Raw genomic sequence first — 19468 nt, 5'->3', positions numbered from 1 at the left:
CAAACCTGAGGACTCTCAGCAGAATGCCCACTGTTTCTTGACAAACCAAAAATAACCCAAAAAGCCATTTCAGCTTATTTCAGATTTTCAGCTGAATATCAAAATCGGAAATTGCAGCAATGCCGGATACCTGATAGCCGAAAAGCCCAATTACTATTCAGCTTTCGGCTTTTCCCACAGCTTTTCCCATTGAAAACAATAGGTAGACCTGGTCTCTGGACTTGGAGGCCAGGTCTACTTGTTGCTTTGCATGGGCCCATTCCAAGCAATTATGGGAAACGTCATTTTTCCACAGAATCTCTGCTTGGCTGTGAATACGGCCATTATAGCCTATGGGAATTTTTTTTTGTGGGGCTCCAGGTGCGCTTTTCAAGGTAGAGTCATCAAATTTGCAGCATAGCTGCAAGGGATTCTCCTTAGACGAACCCCAAAGTTTAGTTACGTTTGGGTCATGGGGTCCAATTTTATGGGTTCCTGAAGGGGTTGCCCCATCCTCCATTGGAAACAATTGTAAACACCAATGGAGGATAGGGGAAAACCCTTCGGGGGCCCATAAAATTGGATCCCCTGACCCAAACTTAACCAAACTTTGGGGTTTGTCTACGGAGTGTCCCTTGCAGCTATGCTGCAAATTTGGTGACACTACCTTGAAAAAGTCCCCCTTCCAGAGCCTCAAAAAAATTCCCATAGGCTATAATGGTGCGAATTTTTTTGGAAACCCAAAAAAAGCTGAAATACCCATTTACTGGTATGGGTACATGGCTTAGTTCGGGTTTCCGAAAAAAATTGGTTCCAATAAACCTGAACCCAAAAAACACAGGGAAAAACTCTGCCCACCCCTACAAGAGACGTTCGGAGGTGGTTTGCCATTGCCTACCTCCATGTCACGACCCTGATATTCCTTGGAGGTCTACTAGCCAGGGCCAGGGCTGAGAGTGTGTGACTAGCCCAAGGTCACTCTGCAAGCCTCCATGGCATGAGTAGGGATTTGAACCTGGGGTTCCCAGGTCCTAGTCTGACAACCACCACACTATGCTGGCTCTCCTCTATCTAGTACATCATCTAAATTAATCTCCAGTTTTCTTAATACAAGGACCACCATGTTTCTCCTCTTCTCTCAGCCTTTTAATGGACCAGTGCATACTGTATTGTGCTGCAGATGCACTAGCTTTATCATTGGCTTTTAAATTCTCAAACAGAAACTACCATTACCTCCTCCTTCTCCCCAGAAAGTTCTGGTGCTGCTTTAAACTAGTTACACTCAACACCACCTCACTAAGTCTGTAAAACATCCTGAACAAGCTGAAGACCAGAGGCCTTTCCCCCCACCCCTTTTTCAACCTTCCAGTCTGATAGAGTTCAGAAGAACTTGAAATTGCAAACACATCTTCTGTTAGTGGCCAAGAAGCAAACTCTAATGTGCAAAACAGAATTCCTGAACCATGCTGTGTTTAACTTTGAACCACAAGAGAACCGTAATTTTGTCGCCTGCATGCACGTATGCCCCTGCAGTCCCTCTTGCTTCTCTCACACTCACACATGTACTCTCAGAAAGATAGCAGAGTGACACAAAAAAGAAGTCTTCACATCCCTTACCTCATCAAAGGGACCAAGGTGCTTATTCAAAGGCTTGGAAGGAGTGTTGATATTGTCCAAAGGAGTACTTGGGCACGGCATTTGGCTTGAAATGGACAATGACAGGGATGGAGCAGGAAGACCGGGGATGAAAACCTTTCCCACCTTGTGATGGACAAGAAACAGAAAAGCTGTGTAAAGTTTCATGGGAGCAGTGAGCACAGTTTCAACACTGTCAATGTTCAAGCCATGGTAACTTCCATAGGATGACAAGTCCCTGAGCTTTCCTCACTGCTGATTCAGTGCAGCGGCAACAACGCTTCAGCATGGTGGGTTGGTCCGCATTTTCCCTGCACTGGTGGCAGCCATTTTGCACCCCTGAGCCACTGGGGGGATTTCTTGAGGGTGGGTCAGTAATTGATTAAAATAAGTAAACCATCATAACACCATAACAATTTGTTAATTACTGATTATTTTAAACTCAAAAAGAAGAGCATTTGTGTATGCGATCTTTTGGGGAGAGTGATAGATAGAAACATAGAATTGGAAGGGCCATACAGACCATGTAGTACAACCCCTTGCTCAATGCAGGATCAGCCTAGAGCATCCCTGACAAGTGTTTGTCCAGCCACTGCTTGAAGACTGCCAGAGAGGGGGAGCTCATCACCTCCCTAGGCAGCCGATTCCACTGTTGAACAACACTGTTGATAGAAGTGTGATTGATACCTAGTTTTGCTGTTTAAAGATGACAACGTAACGGCTTGGATCCATCAGAGTGTTTCCGTGGAAGGAAGAATTTCCGCCTGCAGAGCAAGACTTTCATAGAAATGCTCTGGTGGATCCAAGCCACTGTTGTTCTTCACTCAGGGACAAGAATGAGTAATTTCCCCTATTGAAGCTGCCAGTACATCACAACAGCAGTTGGGACCCCCTATGGCAGGTCTCCCTGCTCCAGTCCCTCAACAGCAGCCATCCCCCTGCCCTGAACCAACAGGGCTTTTTCTTTTTAATCAGCAATTGAATATCGTTACATTGATGTAATGTTATGACACAATGTGTAACAAGTTCTCTGGATTTCCAGCTTCCATTTTAAAAACCCCAAGTCTCTAGCATCTTTCATTGCAGAGACATAAGGAGAAAGACATACCTCTACAATGAAAATGGGCCCTTTCTAAAGAACATAAAGAACTTACGAAGAGCCCTGCTGGATCCGACCAGCGGTCCATCTACTCCAGCACCGTGTCTTACACAGTGGCCAACCGGTTCCCGAGCAGTTTAAAAGGAGTCTCACAGAATAGTTCAGGCTAGAGGCAGGCCATAAAAACAATGCCAAAAGAGCAACCTCGTCATTTAAAGAGTGGGTCAAAAGACGTTTTTCGGCCTGGTGGCTAAAGAAGAGTAGGGGAGGCCCCAGGCACGGCTCAAAGGGGAGAGAATTCCCCAGGCAAGCCCAGGCTCCTCCAGCAGGGAGATACGACCACAGTCTGTTGAGGGTTTCCGGCCAATAAAGAAGTAATCATCCCAGGCAGCAGAGTAAACAGGATGGAAATGAACTGGCTATGCTTTGCTAATGAGATTGCAGTAAAGCCAAAACAAAAATTTTTAAAAATGGCTATTGATAGCAGGAATAACTTTAACTGTGGGGGGCGGGGGGAAACATTCACAGGGAATACAGCTTTATACAGCTGTGAAGCATGGAGGGGTCTGAAATGTGGTTTTGGGGGAGCACGTATCAAGGGAACTGAGCAAAAAGGAAAGTTAACAGAGAAGCACTGGACAGGATTCAAGAAAGATGAGAACAGATGCAAAGTGAGAAAGAGACCATCACGAACGACGAGACCCATTCTGAGAAATGGGAAATGAGTCCAAGATAAAAGTAAAAAAAGGAGGGGAGAGAACAAATCCTAAACACAAATGTATAGATAGAACATTAAAGAGGTGAATGAATGGGTAGGAACATATGTGACTCTCATCCTAGAAAGGCTCATACAAGACAGAAAAGCCTACAGATACCTCAAAGACCACACAAGAAAATATTAAAGACTATTAACTGAAAACAATGCTGTACATACCCGAACCACTCCAGTATACAGAATTAAATTCCCATTGCATTCCAGAACCAGCATTGTGTCAACACTCTGTAAATATAAAAAAAGGCTATGAAACAGCCGGCACCTGACCAAATGCTGCCAATAGGCATCAAGGTCAGTGAGGCTCCCCCGGCCCCTGGGATGGTCTCCCTGCCTATCTCCATCCCACCACCAAAGAGGGCAAGTGGCCCACCAGACTCAGAATTGGGAAGGAGAGGGGGTTCCGGCACCTGGGTCCTCTTCCTTCCCCAGGCTGGCACTGGCACCCTGGTCTGTGCACAGTCTGTTGCTTCCTCCCTGGCCAGTTGTGGTGCCTTCCCTTTATAGGATTCCCTGGTCCCACCCTCACCTGGCCTGTCTCCGAGCCCCTTCCACCTGCTGGACCTGGGAGACTATAAAAGGAAAGGGAAGCTGTCCCTGTCTCGTCCTCCTGTTGCCTGCCTCGCTCCTTCCCAGCAAAGAGGCTGCTCAGGGCTGCCTCTTAGCCTCTCCCATTCCGTCCTTCCCCAAGTCCAAGCTCAGCCTTGCCCTTCTGACCATGCCCTTCCTGGCCACTTCCTGGCTCCCTGCCTTGTCCTCGGCTGTGTCAGAGTGATCTGCCTGGATCCCAGCCACCTTTTTCCTGCCCTTCCTCACAGGGGTGAATCTGGGCTCCAGCTATCCTCAGCTCAGGTGGCCAGGACAGGGCCGATTTGGGACTGGGTGTCAGATCCCGACAAAGTCATTTATATTCACTGTTCCATCCTTACTTCAACTGGAGCCGCATCCTTGGCCTGGATGTTGGTAACAGCACCGAAAATCAACTGTGACTTGTCGTTACTCTCTTGAAACTTCACACAACTAAGCACGAGGAAAGAAAATATTTCAGACAAAAAATTGTCTATGGTATGGTGAGAGAAGACTTACACTGCCACTTTTTTTAAAAAATCAAGATGACCAGTTTTGAGGACCCTTAATGGTCAAGTTTTTAACAAGAATTTATAAATGTACTCCATTGAACTCAAGCATCCTGTTACGACAGGACCTCAGTTCAGACAACTAACCAAACTATGGTTGAGGAAGTTTAGCTATGGCTCAGCAGGGCATCTGAATTAACAAAGCAAGGCTTGAAATTAACGTGCAAACCAGAATCAGAAAACTGGGCTTCAGAAATAAGGCTGGGGAAGAGTTGCTCCCACGGAAATTGACACAATGGAATTAACATGCTCCTCCCTTAGCAGCAAGACCCCTCCAATTAGCAGCAAGTATCCTTATCCACTGATGGAGAAACCATGGCTTGAAGTGAGTTTGCCACTCATTCTTTATGCTTACTACGAGTTTCGCATAATGTCTGAATTATGGTCCCTGTCCCACCTCTAGGCTTGAATCCAGCCTAGACATTTCCATAGAAGCACAAGCTCTGCCCACAGAATGCGATTTTTCCCATCTCCCCCCTACCACAGCAGCCCAAAATCCCCCCCCCCAAATCCTCATACTGGGGGAAAGGGGACCTGGCCAGGAGCATGACTGAGGGCCATTTTAGACTGGGGGAAGAAAGGGAAATTGCCCTCTATGGGCTGAAATCCTTATGCCTATGGAAATGTTAGTTTGGATTCAAACACTAGAGACCCCTGAACCTTAGAAATGCAAGTGCTGGGCAGATGGAAAATGAAAGCAATAGTAAACAATGGCATGCTGGTTGTAAATTTGGAAGTTCAAAGCATAGTTTGATTTAATGTCTGAATGGACAGATTTCCCACTGCAGATCAATTAACTGATTAAAAAAAACAATAATAATCAATGAATTGTTTTATCCAATGAGATCAGTCCTTAATTATACTTGTATACGAGAAGGTGCATCCTAACCCTCCAAGCTGGCAAGAAATGTTATACTGGGGATTGATGTGGGGGCAGGAACAGAAGCAGTAAACTTCACTTTACTGTTATCTCTCCATGAACACTGCAAAGCTTTACTAGGTGTGGGATAGAAACACTTCTGCTCCTTTTTATAATTGTTCCCATATTTACACAACAGGTAAAGACAGCCACAGAAGTAATTCTTGCCTATCTGACCATACTTACCGCAACTGGAGTTGGGATTCCACTAGGTAACACAAAAACCTTTGCCCACAAAGGTCAGTCGTAATAAATACTTTGGAGGCTTGAGAGTTTTTCTCCCTGTCAATATTCAAATAATAAGCCCATGACAATAACATTAAGATAAATCAAAAGAATTAGCCTCATACTGAAACAGAAAGAAGCTATCTGATGGTTAGGTATTTCCAATCTAACACATAAACCTTAAAGAAGTATTTAAAATCCATCAGGAAGAAGGAAAAAAAACTCTGGTGTACTCCAAGATGAAAACCTTAGATGACCCTCATGTTTATTATTATACAAGCTTATCCCCAACAAGCTACAGAACATGTCCTGGTTGTCCCTTCTCAGCTCTGCTACCAGAGATGTTTTTCCCAGGCACAGAACCTGTTATTTTTAACAAGCACAGCACATTCTTTTCTACATAGCAATGGAACTTCCTTTAAAAATACAACTCTAAAAAAATGACTCTAAAAGTAGTTATTTGGCTGTTCGAGATTATATACACAGCAATGAGTCCTGAAAGATGTACAGCTACTTAGCTCATCTATTCTAAACAAAGGACAGTCGTAGTTCAAGTAGAATTTCAATAGCAGAAAACCTTGTAAACACTTTCTATTAAGACTATTGTTTCCGAACCTCATGTTTGTGATGGCCTCCGTCCATAGGTGGTCTATGCAAAGCTCCGGCACAATCAGCTCAGTTTCTGGTGTAAAGATGGAGTCCGTGGAAGTGCTATTTGGAGACTGGCAAATGCTGTGCCTCTTTGGAGACTGTGTGTGGCTAGAAAAGTTGAATCTTTGCACTCCTGAGAAAGAATGCGCCCCTAAGGCAGGGGAATGAGACCGGCTGCAAACAGAGCGAGGATTATTTTTGCATGTACAGAACTGATATAGGTTCAAGATAGCAGAGCCTAGTCTTGCAGAATGAAAGCTGTCAGCTAGAAATCCCAATTTCTAATATCGGCTCTGCCTTAGACAAGCTACTGTCTTTCAAATTCAGATCTCACATAGATAACATGAGAATCATAATATTGGCCCACCGTACAATGTGTTGGCTCCAATGGATTATTCCATCTGCAGAGTGCAGCTTTCTCACTCCCCACCCCCACCCCACCAAAATGCTGCTGCTGGGATCAAGGGACACCCAGGAACAGTATCAGGAGGCATTTGGGACTACAGCTGGAGGGGGAGGGGGAGAAAGTCGCACTTGGTTGGATCCAACCCAATACGGTTATAAGTATTATTGATAAAAGGGCTGAATCCAGACTAAATTGCATCCACTGATTTCCCCTTACTGGTACAGATGCTGCTCATGTCATTACTGCTTCTAAGGGCTAGGGGGCCCTGAGCATTTCGTGGAGAGTGGTGGGCTGCAGTATGAGGGAGGAGGAAGGGAAGTTCCAATCTGCCACTGGAAAAAGTATTCTGAATCCAACCCAGTGTAGGTGAAAATTTATTTATTTATTTAATACATTTGTATGCCCCCTTCCCTCCCAATTCAGTGTCCTCAAGACAGTAAACAACCATAACTTAAGAGTTTTACAGCAAGAAAAGGAACCTTCCCCCACCCCCGTCCTTCCGTAACAGAAAGGTAAACAGCAGATATGGGCAACCCACATGAGACAGCCACCTAATCCTTGTTAGGGCCAAAGCAGACGATACCACATCCCTGAGTCTGCCATAGGGACATAGCGCCATTTTATATACTTTTTTTTAACTTTTAGAAATTCCATAGGGGCCTGCTACTGCAGGAAACCACAGCACTGGGGATGAGTGGTTACTGTCTCCCCCACCAGCACAGAGGGTGAAGACGGTAGCCCCTCATCCCCCTGTGCCATGGTCCCCAGCAGAAGTGGGCCCCCACAGCATTTTTTAAAAGGTGTTTTTTTAAAGATCTAAAATCGCACCACTTCCCTGTGGTGGACTCAGGGGTGTACTATCGTCTAGTTTAGCCCTACATCGAGACGTTAAACAATGCAAACTCACCACTTACCTAAGGGCTGCCATGTTGGATATGGAGGGTGAACGGGAATGAATACTGGGGGATGATGCTGACCGACTCTGACTGTGAATAGAAGAGTAATTCTGGAAAGGGGAAGCCACGGGCGAATCACCCTTCGACAGACTTCTGAGTTGAACCGTGAAAGAGCTGCTGGTGGCCGCATGCTGAGGGGTCCCTACTTGCTCTGAAAGCTTTAAGACTGCACTCCGCTCCTGAAAAGAGAAGTAATATATATATATATATATATATATATATATATATATATATATATATATATATATATATATATATGTATGTATATGTGTGTATGTATATGTGTGTGTGTATATATATATATGTATGTATATATATATGTATGTATATGTGTGTATGTATATGTGTGTGTGTATATATATATATGTATGTATATATATATGTATGTATATGTACATGTATATAAACAAAGCAACACACATTCCATATACCTTCTTAAGATACACTTTTAAAATTTGATATGTTCCTGGGTGCCTGGCTTTTAAGAGACACCTTGACTATAGTAGCATTGGCTACTGTCAAATAAGATCAGCAAGCTGGGAGATACCCAAAAAATAGCAACAAACCTTTATCAAGTGTCTAATTCATGCCTCTGTAGGTTCACTGTAAAAATGCAGAGATTATTATGAAGCATGGAATAAACTTTGGAACATTCATACCCACAGAATCTGATTGAGGGTGGAAATTTCTAATTACAGGAGTACAACCATTCAGGTATGAAACACCATGGCTAGCTTTTTTAAAAAAAGGATGATAAAAAGGAGGACATGACAGAGGTTTATAAAACTATTCATGCTGTAGAAAAAACAAAGAATTCAAGGTCAACCAATGGCATCAATGAGAACTTGATTCAGGACAGAAAAAGAGAAATATTGAGTTATGCAGGGCACAGCCACAAACTGTAGTGATGGCTACTAGCACTACAAAGTTCATGAAGGATAGGTCTGGCAATGGCTGCTAGCCACAGTTAAATTGTAACATCCATGTACAGAGGCAATGCACCACTATATCACCAGTTGCAGCAAGAGGCAGAAACATTTCTTTGAGGATTTCCTGAAGGTATTTGGCGGGACTGTGAGAAACAGGACATTGGACTAGATAAACCATTGATCTCATCCAGCAGGGATGTTCTTGTGCTCATGGATTATGGCTGGGCTTCTGCACCCTTCAACAGTTTGTTGCAATCAATTTATTCATTCATTTATTTATTTTTGGACTTCTACCCGCCCTCAATCCCCAGTAAGCTGGGTTTAGGGCAGGTGTTACTCCACTCTGCCTGTCCGCTTGTGGTAGCTGGACCTCGTCTCAGCAAAAGGAACCACTTTATGAACAAAGAAATAGATATTTTTCTCAGAGAAAATGGAAAAGTACAGCAGAAGCTGCTGTCTAGTAAAACCAATGAGACAATGGATAAGGACTCTACCATACGAGGAAATTATTTTAGCAACTGATAGGGATGGGATGATGAATTATATCAACTGCATTCCATAACACCCTAGCTAGAGCCTCCTCAAATTAGAAAACAGATTATGAAACCTTCCTTTCCAACTTGATTGGCTGGTTCCTTTTGCTAGGAGAAGGGCCATGGGGTTCACCCTACATAGGCAACAAGTACTGATGTTAGGTTAGCAAATCTTTGTGTTCATCCATCTTGTACGTGTTCATCTGTGTTTGAAACTTTCAGTATTGTGGGCACCTCCAGACTAGCTCTTCCCTTCCCTTCACTTGTGCAGAAGACAGCAGTCCCAGAAAGATGCCATTAGCAGCTTCTGATTGCAGATATCTTCATGAACTATTCTCTTCTTCTTCTTTTTTAATAATAATATTTTATTGGATTTTTGAGGGTACCGAAATAAAAGAATATGGGAAGAGGGGAAAAAGAATATACATCATTTCTTGCCATTCTCTAGCGCGACCACGGCCCGCATTGTTTCTTTGATTAGAACCCTATTTCTTTTCTTATATGAATCACTCACTATTCCCACTATAACTACTACATATATTCAGTTCTCGTTATCTACTGTAATAAATTGTGAATATCATAATTAAGCCTTTTAATTTCTAATTCTATTTCTACTACTTCAAAATATACTTTCGCTATCTTTTGTACTATTATTTTTTGTACTATTACATATAGTCAGAAAATAAACATTAGTCATGCAAATCTGTCATAAAAGGATTGCCATCTTTGTTTATGTTCATCGATCATCTTGTATTGAAGTAAGGTTGAGAGTCTTGACATGGATGCGTATTCATGCATTTTTGTAATCCACATTGTTAGATCACGTATCTCTCTGTCCTTCCATTTCATTGCAAACACAGTTCTCACTGCCATCATTGCATATTGATATAGCTCCTTGTGCTTCAATTGGATTTGAGTTGGAATTATTCCCAATAAAAAGTACTTTGGTTCTCATTCAAAATTCGTTTGCATCAACTCTTGTATCACTTTGTGTATTGACTTCCAATACTTTTGAGTTTTCTTACATGTCCACCACTGGTGGAAGAAAGTTCCTTCCGTCTCTGAGCATTTCTAGCAATTAGCTTGGTTGGATTTGTACATCTTCTGTTGGTCTTTCGGTACGTAATGCCATCTGTAAAACATTTTGTACCAGTTCTCCTTTACTGCTTGTGATCTCGAGAATTTGATTTCTACCTTCCAGATTCTTTCTCAAGTCTGCATTGAAATCATCTCTCAGACGTTCTGCATCCACTTCACCATACAGCTCTTCACTTGCTCTGGTGCAGTTTCTGAAGCCAACAACATTTTGTATATTTTTGACAAAAGATGGTCTTGTGTTTTGTTATCATAAGTTCAAATTCCGTAGGCTTTCTCTGCTTCGATCTTTGTATGTAGTCCGTTCTTAGAACGTGTGTTATTTGATGAAGTGTAAACCAAGAAATCTTAAAATTCTCTTCCTGTAGTTCCTTTAATGATTTTGTCTGCCCATCCTTCTTAATCAAATCATGAACTATTCTCAATAAACCTAGATCTTCACTTCATCCTTGCAACATGCAAAACCATGACGTATCACAGACTACAACATTAATGAACACATTAATCTGCCTTTAGTCTCAGCGAGAAAGGCAGACTATAAATAACATAAATGAATTAGCTTATTTGTTTTTAACATTACACTAACATTACATTAACATTATAGTTCAGTCTATGCATGCTGCCAGTTTCTTACCTCTGGTTTTACTCTACGAAGGGCCCAGATAGTATGCAAACTCTGAATGGAGTCATATGTCATTACGATGGAAGGCTCAGCATTGAGGAAAACAATTCTCATTGAGTAGTCAGCAACATATTGAACTCTGGCAGAACCGAACAAGCCTGCTAAGTAGATGAAAGATCTGATTAAGACTCCAAGAATACTGCAGAGCAGACATAATGCCAAAAGGAAGACAGATTGCCTACTTTTTCTGCAAATTAGGTAAAGGCAGCATATCACTATGGACTTCACCCCATAATATCTGTAGTAATCCCTGCAATCTATGGCTGCCAATGAGAACTGAAGCTCTAGTATTCAGAACTGTAATAAAAATTGACAATAGATGGAAACGAAGATGTCTGGTTCAGTAAGGATGGGTAGGTTTCTTCATTCATGGACAATAAATAGGTTAATTGCTCGTTAATTGTTTACAATTTTTACATCATTTTACGTTTTTATTAGACTTGGTAAGCTGCCTAAAGAACATTCTCTAGTAGGTGGCATAGAAATGTTCTAAATATATAATGCCGTAATCTAACCCATAATTCACCAAATGTGCATATTTATACCCCACTAAGTTAACAAGCCTTCCACTGATTTTAATGAAGCTGGACTGTATCCTGTGTGTGATCTAAATAGATTTGGAGGCCCTGAAGTATCTTAACAACTCTTCTATCCCCTCAAGTTTTTCCTCAAGCAGCACAGGGGTAGGTAAAGTCAATGGTCTTTGAAGTATTGTGTGTATTCCTTGTCCTGTCCCAGCCACTGTGAAGTCAATGGTACAAAGGAACAGAGTCGCTCTGTACTATTCTCATTTACTAGGCTTAGCTCTTAGATAAGAGAAAAACTAACTGTGGTGCTAGCAGCAGTGACCAGAAGGTAGATGAGACTACACAGGCAAAGGCACGAGGAAGTGCAGGGAAAGCTGATATGGACACTCACTTAGCTTTGGAGGAAGCACCTTTGGTTGTGTTAATTTCAACAAAAAAGATGAAAGAACTATTGCGATTATCACCTACCCTTTAAGGGGTGAGGAACCAATTTCAATAATGTATGACAAAGGGCCTATTCACACGTTACAGTGAATGTAACTATACTTGCAAGTATGTGTGTAAATCTCTAGGAAAGACTCAGCATATGTTCGCTTAACAAATGAAGCCAGGGACTAGTACCTAGGTAAATGTGGGGTTTAAACCACACATTCAGCTGTACAGGAGTAATTCTTATGTTACATTCAATGCAACACATGTATAAAGAAAAATAAAATGTACAGAAATTGTATGTGCATTCACTGTAACCTGTGAACAGGACTAAACAAATCAGTTCATTGGGACGCTGATGACAAACACCTCTCATTCTCCACACTGATTAAAGAGAGAACAGAATAAATCATTTGTATTGTATGAATATTTTCTTGTAACTTGCCTCAAATCAGCAGTAATGTAACTTAAGAAATTCTCATCACATGTGGGACTGCACATTAGAAGGATCCCTATAACGGATGCAATCGTTGATGTGATTTGCTTGCTTATAGTTTAAAGGAATTATGCTCACATTAAAGACTTTGATATTTTCCCCATAGCTTTTCTGAAGTGTTCCTTAAAACATATGCACATTTTGTAAATATAAATAAAGCCAATCTGTCTTTTTGTTTCCCCATCTTTTATGTCCATTGTAAGGTACGTGGACAAACTCACCACCAAGGCACCAAAGAATCCAAAAATTTTAATAAAATGTATACAACAGCTGCCTTTTTATTTTAACCTTCCATAAGGTAAAAGTTTAACCAAAAAAATTAAATCCTATAACTGTCATGGGCCCTGCCTTGGGAGCTGAGGACTCGGAGGACTCTGAAGCTGAAGTGGAGGAACAGGTTGCCTCTGGGCCTTCAGTACCTCCATTGCAGTCAGTAGCACAGGAGCCTGAAACAACTCAGCAGGAACCACAGCTAGGCAGAGAGATGGAACAAGGGCAGACAGACGCTACTCTTCCCCCAACCCCTGCAGCGGAAGCTGAGAATGGCAGCCCTCCAAGCTCACCTGAACCTGATAGGCATATCAGGACTCGGCAGCGTGTGATTTTGAAGGGTAAAAAGAGAAGTGCTCGCTTGGAGAGGCTAAGCAGACAGAGAACTGGTGCTGAATCGTTTCAGGATGAAGCCTAGCTTGGAAGTGCACTGACTGATAAAGGCAGGGCAGGCATGCTTTCACTTTGCGGAAGCAACCGTGCAGTTTCTCTGTGTTCCTGCTACCGCTCATGATTGATCTTTCCAGCCGTGGACTCCTGCCTGCTTTGACGACGCCTCTGACTTCTGACCTTGGTAGATAGCATAATCTTTGTTGCCTGCTCCAAAAGGGGCTAGATACCTCCCGCACGTCTGAGGACTGCGGGCACTGCCCAGCCCTTGGCCTACGCCGGCACAATAACCATGAGAAAATCCGAGAATTAATTAGTGCTCTAAATTCAATATTTCATATATGTATTTAAAAAAAAATTACTTTTTTTCCTTACAAAATATGAGAGTTACATTGTCTTTTATGATTATTTTCAAAAATGGAATTGTTTAGTCTGGAATAGAACCCATATAGAGTTCTGAAAGTTTTAGAAAAATAGTGGCTGATAATAGCTATTTTAATCCTTGTTGCAGTCAATCCAATACTGAACTGGGTAAACTGAATGTATGCAGATCCAATGCACATCATACAAATATGAATTCCATAATTCTAAATGCAATCAAAGCAGAGACCACCCAACATTTGACAAGCATTTCTAAATGCTGTTGGACCATGAGATTTTTCTTGTTTTTACAAAATGACATTATTTACCTCCAGATTTACAAACCATTGGTGTTATCTCATCTAATGGGTGCAGCATGCTGAACATGGTGGGCAAAGGTTCTCTAAAAAGAAAAGGGACAAAAGATATTAAGCGCTGCTGTAAGTGCTGAGATAAATACCTTGGTTAGTAGTGAAGGCCACAAGCCGAACATATCATTAACTGGAAGGAAACCCCTGCCTCGGGGTTCCCCAACGTGACACTCATAAACATCTGTCATGGTCTGTCCCAGAGGAACATGAGAAGATAAGTCCTCATCAGAGGAAAAGGAAGACGAAAACAAGCCCTGCCTTGGCAGACCCTTCCCATGAGGCCAGGTCTCAGGGTTTACTTGAAGGTACCCTGAGCCAGCACTGATACTGCCCCCTGAGCTAGCAGGGCCCTCAGGCCGGGAGGCCCCAACATGGACCTGCCCATGACCAGTCCCACCATGGTCTCCCAAAACACCTCAGGAGCAGAGGAGGTGAATGGCTAGGGCTGAGGCATGGACCAGGCACAGGAATATCTGCCTGGCAGCCCATAGCCTCCCCTCTACTAAGAAAACCCTGGAAGAGACCAGTAAATCATTACAGGATCTGGGCCCTAGTACTCCTCATGAGTAGAAGAGCTGAGTCAGCTTGCAGAGAAGAGTATCATGGAACCAGCAACACCTGTAGGGAAACTCCCTACATAAGGCTGCAGCCACTGTGAGATCACCTGATCTGCAGTTTTACAGACTACCCCACCGGTTGCCTGACCTGCTTTGTATCTACTTGCTACCTGACCCTTGGACTCCTTTTGACTCTGTTTTTTGAATATGAAACCTGACCCTTGGGCTGAGACCTTGGATTGCCTTCTAACTTTGCCTTGGATTGTGTTATTGGACCCTGGACTGTGACTTGGAAGAATGAAAAGTCAGTTTTAAGAGATGACTTTTAATGTGATTTTTAATGTGTTTAAGGGATGGCTTATGTTCCACTCACATATCATTTTCACACTACACTATTTTTAATGGATTTAAAACAAAGGCATAATTTTTTTCAACATAAATTGATTTGTATCTGCTCCGAGACCTACGAAATTATTCCACCAAAAACACGCCAAGACACAAAATGAAAGAGTACAGAAGTTCTAAATCATCATATTGACTGAGCACATTCATTCTAAAAGTTCCCTGAAGAAGTTGAGTTTCCTCTGCAATTGTACAGACGACAATCGCCCATGCTTCTTTTACCTGACTGGATTTAGAGGCACTTCATGTGAAGAACTACTGCGTTCAAACAACAAGCCATATTTCGTTGGCCAGACATTTGCTACCTATAAACAAGAAAAAGAGTGAGCCGTTAGATAACAACAAAACATTTACCCATCTGCATGACAACACAAAGAACACTGGCACATACATAGGACAAACTTGCTTCTCCACAACCAATGTTAGGTTGGATGCTGCCAAACATTTCCACGGGTGGAAGGGCTGCAGAAGGAAGGGGGGCTGCGAAAGTCATGCTGTTGACAAAAATCCTTCATATTCAGTAACTGTCAGCAGGTAAGGTGCTACTTCTTTATACCTGAGAGAATATCCAGGATTCAACTAAGTTAATATATTTGAGGGTGCAATCACATCCACATTTAACTGAGAGAAAGCACCACTGAATAAATTTTTAAGAAACTAATTTTAAGCAGCAAGTTAAGGAGTGGTGTGGTGTACTGATCTGAGTACTGGACTGGGACCTGGGATGACCAGGTTTGAATCCAACCATGGAAGCCTTCTACGTGACCTTGAGCATGTCACAATCTCTCAGTCTAACCTACTCGAACAATTGCAGACATGAGTAGAGGCTTACAGGGTATGCAACATAGGCCAGAACTGTGTTAGACCATATCAGCAAGGGAGCAACTTCCTTGTTGCTTCTTCCTACACCACACCAGTGACATCAAGATGGCAGAACAATGGGCAGGACAAATGATAAGGTTCCTTTATAAGCCATTCTGGGCCAGGGAGGAAGGCAAAAGCAAGCAGAAACATATACAGGATACAATGTACACGGAAAATGAGAGGGAATTTGTGTTACTAAGTAACAATTCAGGGCAGGTCAAACCTTTGTGCCCAGCAGCAAGGTTCCCCTGGGTGAGAAGGGTGGGACCAGGGGCAGAAGGGTGTAGTCAGGATAGCTCAGCAACAGGGGATCTTTGGCAGCCTGCCCCGGGGAGGAAGTGAGCAAGGCAGGATGGGAGAACAATGGTTCTCGGGGTCCAGGTGGTTTAAGGTAGGGCATCATTGGGAAGAGCAGGGGCTGACTAAGGAAGAGGAGGGCAGAGCTTAGCTCAAAGGCCAGGTGTGGATTATAAAAAGGAAGGAAGGGGAAATGGAAGGAGGGAGGCTAGAGAAGGGGGGAAAGAAGGAGGCAGGTTACAACATTGTGGCTGGTCCTCTATGTAATGCAGTGTAACACTGAGGTGGGAGAAGTTAACCACACCTTTAGGTGCATGGATTGGTGAAGAAAGCAATGTGCATAAGAAAACAGTAGCTGGACTGGTGATTTCAAGATCTCATGGACACCAAGTATGGTTCCCTTGCCATCAGAGGGTGCTACAGAATTGCATTTGTCTGACTTTTAAAAAACACATGCACCTACTTGAAAGGGCAAGGAAGCTATGTAATCCTTTCCTTCAATGCTGTGGATATTTATACAGGAGCTTTGTAATATGCAGATACACTTTTCAATTACTTCACCACTACCTGAAAAATCAGGAAAAAAACAAGCACAGCTGCCATCATTTTCCATTCCACTATACTACATACAAAACAAAACTAGTCTGTAAACTTTTTTTGCAAGATAATGCTTCTGAAATAAAGTGTATTTCAAATTCCAGATGTCAAGTAAAACAGCAGAAAAACCAAACTTACCTTCTGTTTTCTCAGACTTATCCTGAGGTACAAAGAAATCACACCACAGTGCCTGAAATCAAAATATTGAGTGATGATAAATTTTAGCAATGTTTTATGCATTTTGAAAAATGCTCTTCCTCCTCTACAACCCCAAAAAACTGAACAGAAGCCTTAACATTTTGAGACACTAGAATATACAAACATACTGGCTAAACACAACTGTGTGATGTTTTCAGAGAGCTGCATACTAAATGTTTATAATAGGGTCAAAGAGCTTTGGACTGCAATTCTCTGCTTATTTGAGCCAAAACTCTCACTCATCCCAGTGGGACATTCCCTAACAGAAGTGCATGGCCAGCAGCAGCCTAGCTTTCCCTCACCATTCTCTCAAAATACAATTACATAAGTTCTACCAAACTTTCAATTTCCACACCTGTAGAACAGGGCTGTCAACCGTGAAAGCTTTATAAACAGCAGAAGCTTGGCTTTTACTTCCTTTGCTCCATATGACCATATTTCCAGCTACATACAGTTCTTCGTCATAGTCTACTTCTTCTCCAACATCACTGATTCCCTTTCGTAACTGCCAACATTCCTGAAAGAAAACACAATGGTTAAGAATATTCTACACCTCAAGCTCCCATTAAGGCTCATTACTGTGAGCTTTATATGATTATCTAGGAGTGGCCACAGAATAGTCTGACATGATACTAATACGCTGCAGAAGTCTAGCAGGTCTTATTCTGCAGAATAAGTGCATGGGAGATTTCTTGGCCCCATGTAAATTGCCTTGAGTTCCCCAAAGTGCCAGGTAATAAAAGTTAGTTTTTAAAGCTACCAATTGTAGACCCTCTCTGAAAGGAGTCTAATGGTAAACAGCTTTAAGAGAAGTAGATGCTGCAATTAGTAACTAAATGTGTACTATTACTTCTGTAGCAAGGCCATAATAATTGTGTCTGCAGGTTTTCTAAACCTCAATAAAAGTAAGTTTTACCTTGTGTTTCTCATGGATTGTAACTTCCTGAAGGGATCCCACCAATCCAGCAGCTCCATCTGACGACCAAAGTTCTGAGGCTGGTTGCAGCTGCCGAAGTTGCAGGTTCAGTGCATTAGGATGGTGCTTGCAGTGGTCACGGCCAAAAGGGACAAACTCCTGCAAATCCCCTGCTGCAATCATTGTTACCCTCTCTTCATAGATGTTCGACATGAGTTCCAAATATCAACATTATTTCTGAAAAAAAGCAGAAATGTTACTTTTTTGTTGAGCAGACAATTGTTGTGGTTACTAATATTTTCTGCCCTCGTTTAACTCCACAATATCCATGCAAGGTAGGATATTTTGCCCAAGGCCATTCAGTAATCCTGGCAACAGAAGAAGGACTTGAACCTGGCTCTCCCACACCTAGACCTAATTGTCTTTTGAAATATCATAAAATGTGATGAAAACATTTGACTCAGCCACATTAGTGTAAATTTGTGCACTAATAATAGGGAGCCAGCTATTATAATGAAATAATACTGATGCTAACACACAGGGCAAAAACGCACGGTCGCTTTATCCTCCAGGATCGAACGCACATTAGGCAAAACGCATGCGTTCGATCCTGGCTGAAACAGGGATTAAAGGAGGATAAAGCGACCACGTGTTTTCGCCCTATCTAACTGAACACTCAATAGCTGATACTGAGTTAAATGAAATATTAAAGTAGATAATGTGCAGCTCATTGTGAGTGGAGAAACATCCTTTGAGCATATGTTAGGTAACCAAGAATATAAATGCTGGTAATTATTTTGTGTGCACACCAAAGATGAGTGACTGCTGATCCGTTGTTCTTTGATCTTCTTTAATCGCATATACACATACCCACATATACATTATATACCAGAATTTACGGGCTATTTTCAACAATATCAGCGGTGTGAATTGTTTTTATTCTGTACATTTTACAGTATTTACATGATATGCTCCTCACCCCTCACAATGCATGCGGTGGTGGTAACTTTTATTTTTTTTACCGCGCCTACGGTCCTCGTGGTTTGAAAATGCTTTTTAACGAACACACACAGGTACTACTTGTCAAGCTTGTACTTTATTTGGAGCACTGCGCTCTGGCAAGAGAGCTGGACAATGGGGGCTCATAATCTTTATTTCAAAAGTGAACGTCCGGAAACTTCGTTTTACTTGAGCGATGGCCGTGCGTATCGTTTGACAGCTGCTACTCCGGATTAACAAATGCGGAGTATACTCACACAGGGGAACCCTGGTCACCCAGCGTAAGCGATGGGCTGACTGAGCAAGGCGACAATCCAGAGGGAAGCAACGGGAGGTCGGAGGCCAGAGGGAAGCGCACGAACCTGAATGACACCGGAAAGCGCGATCGGCTGCGGGCCTGGGCTCCAGCGGCTCCTCTCCGTGCCTTGACCCGGACGACAGCAGGAGCAGCGCGGGTCCTCCTCCTGGCTCTCAGATGGGCGCAGCCATTTTGAGACTCCCATCACCCCCCGCGACAAGGCCAGGGGCGGGGCTAAAGCGGCGGTTGCCGCAACGGCTCGCCTCATCGCCTCCGCAGCAAGCGGGCCTGGAGAAAGAGGGTTGGGATGGAGCGAGGACCGTAGCGAGGACCGAAGGCAGGCCTGCCACCGTCGCCATGGCAACAGAGCAAGGGGGAAATGCGGCCTCGCTCCCGTTGCTGTGGCAACGAGGGAAGATGCCCTCGTCGCCCAGTGTTCCTATGGCAACCGCGGACAGCCACGCGAGCCTCGAGGCCCTG

At 42.9% G+C, this 19468-nt stretch overlaps 1 protein-coding gene across 2 annotated transcripts in view; it reads right to left on the bottom strand.

The window, feature by feature from the left end:
• ANAPC1 (anaphase promoting complex subunit 1) overlaps positions 1 to 19134 on the bottom strand; it is a 60576-nt gene extending 41442 nt beyond the window's left edge. Inside the window, exons 1-14 of one of the 2 annotated variants that reach the window (XM_056852624.1) lie at positions 19053 to 19134; positions 17692 to 17928; positions 17131 to 17292; positions 16716 to 16767; positions 16444 to 16547; positions 15042 to 15124; positions 13819 to 13892; positions 10970 to 11118; positions 7737 to 7957; positions 6381 to 6590; positions 5727 to 5822; positions 4415 to 4505; positions 3648 to 3713; positions 1597 to 1740 (exon numbers count right to left, since the gene is read on the bottom strand). In XM_056852624.1, coding sequence (XP_056708602.1) covers positions 1597 to 1740; positions 3648 to 3713; positions 4415 to 4505; positions 5727 to 5822; positions 6381 to 6590; positions 7737 to 7957; positions 10970 to 11118; positions 13819 to 13892; positions 15042 to 15124; positions 16444 to 16547; positions 16716 to 16767; positions 17131 to 17292; positions 17692 to 17904 — 1665 coding nt within the window. In that variant the 5' untranslated portion in view covers positions 17905 to 17928; positions 19053 to 19134. The remainder of the gene's footprint in view (positions 1 to 1596; positions 1741 to 3647; positions 3714 to 4414; positions 4506 to 5726; positions 5823 to 6380; positions 6591 to 7736; positions 7958 to 10969; positions 11119 to 13818; positions 13893 to 15041; positions 15125 to 16443; positions 16548 to 16715; positions 16768 to 17130; positions 17293 to 17691; positions 17929 to 19052) is intronic. The other variant, XM_056852625.1, reaches the window with a different exon arrangement.
• Positions 19135 to 19468: the final 334 nt, after the last annotated feature.

Source organism: Euleptes europaea, chromosome 7 (genome assembly GCF_029931775.1).
Source record: "Euleptes europaea isolate rEulEur1 chromosome 7, rEulEur1.hap1, whole genome shotgun sequence".
NCBI classification, from domain to species: domain Eukaryota; kingdom Metazoa; phylum Chordata; class Lepidosauria; order Squamata; family Sphaerodactylidae; genus Euleptes; species Euleptes europaea.
Note: the sequence above shows the minus strand (reverse complement) of the source record. Positions and strands in the feature narration are given on the sequence as shown.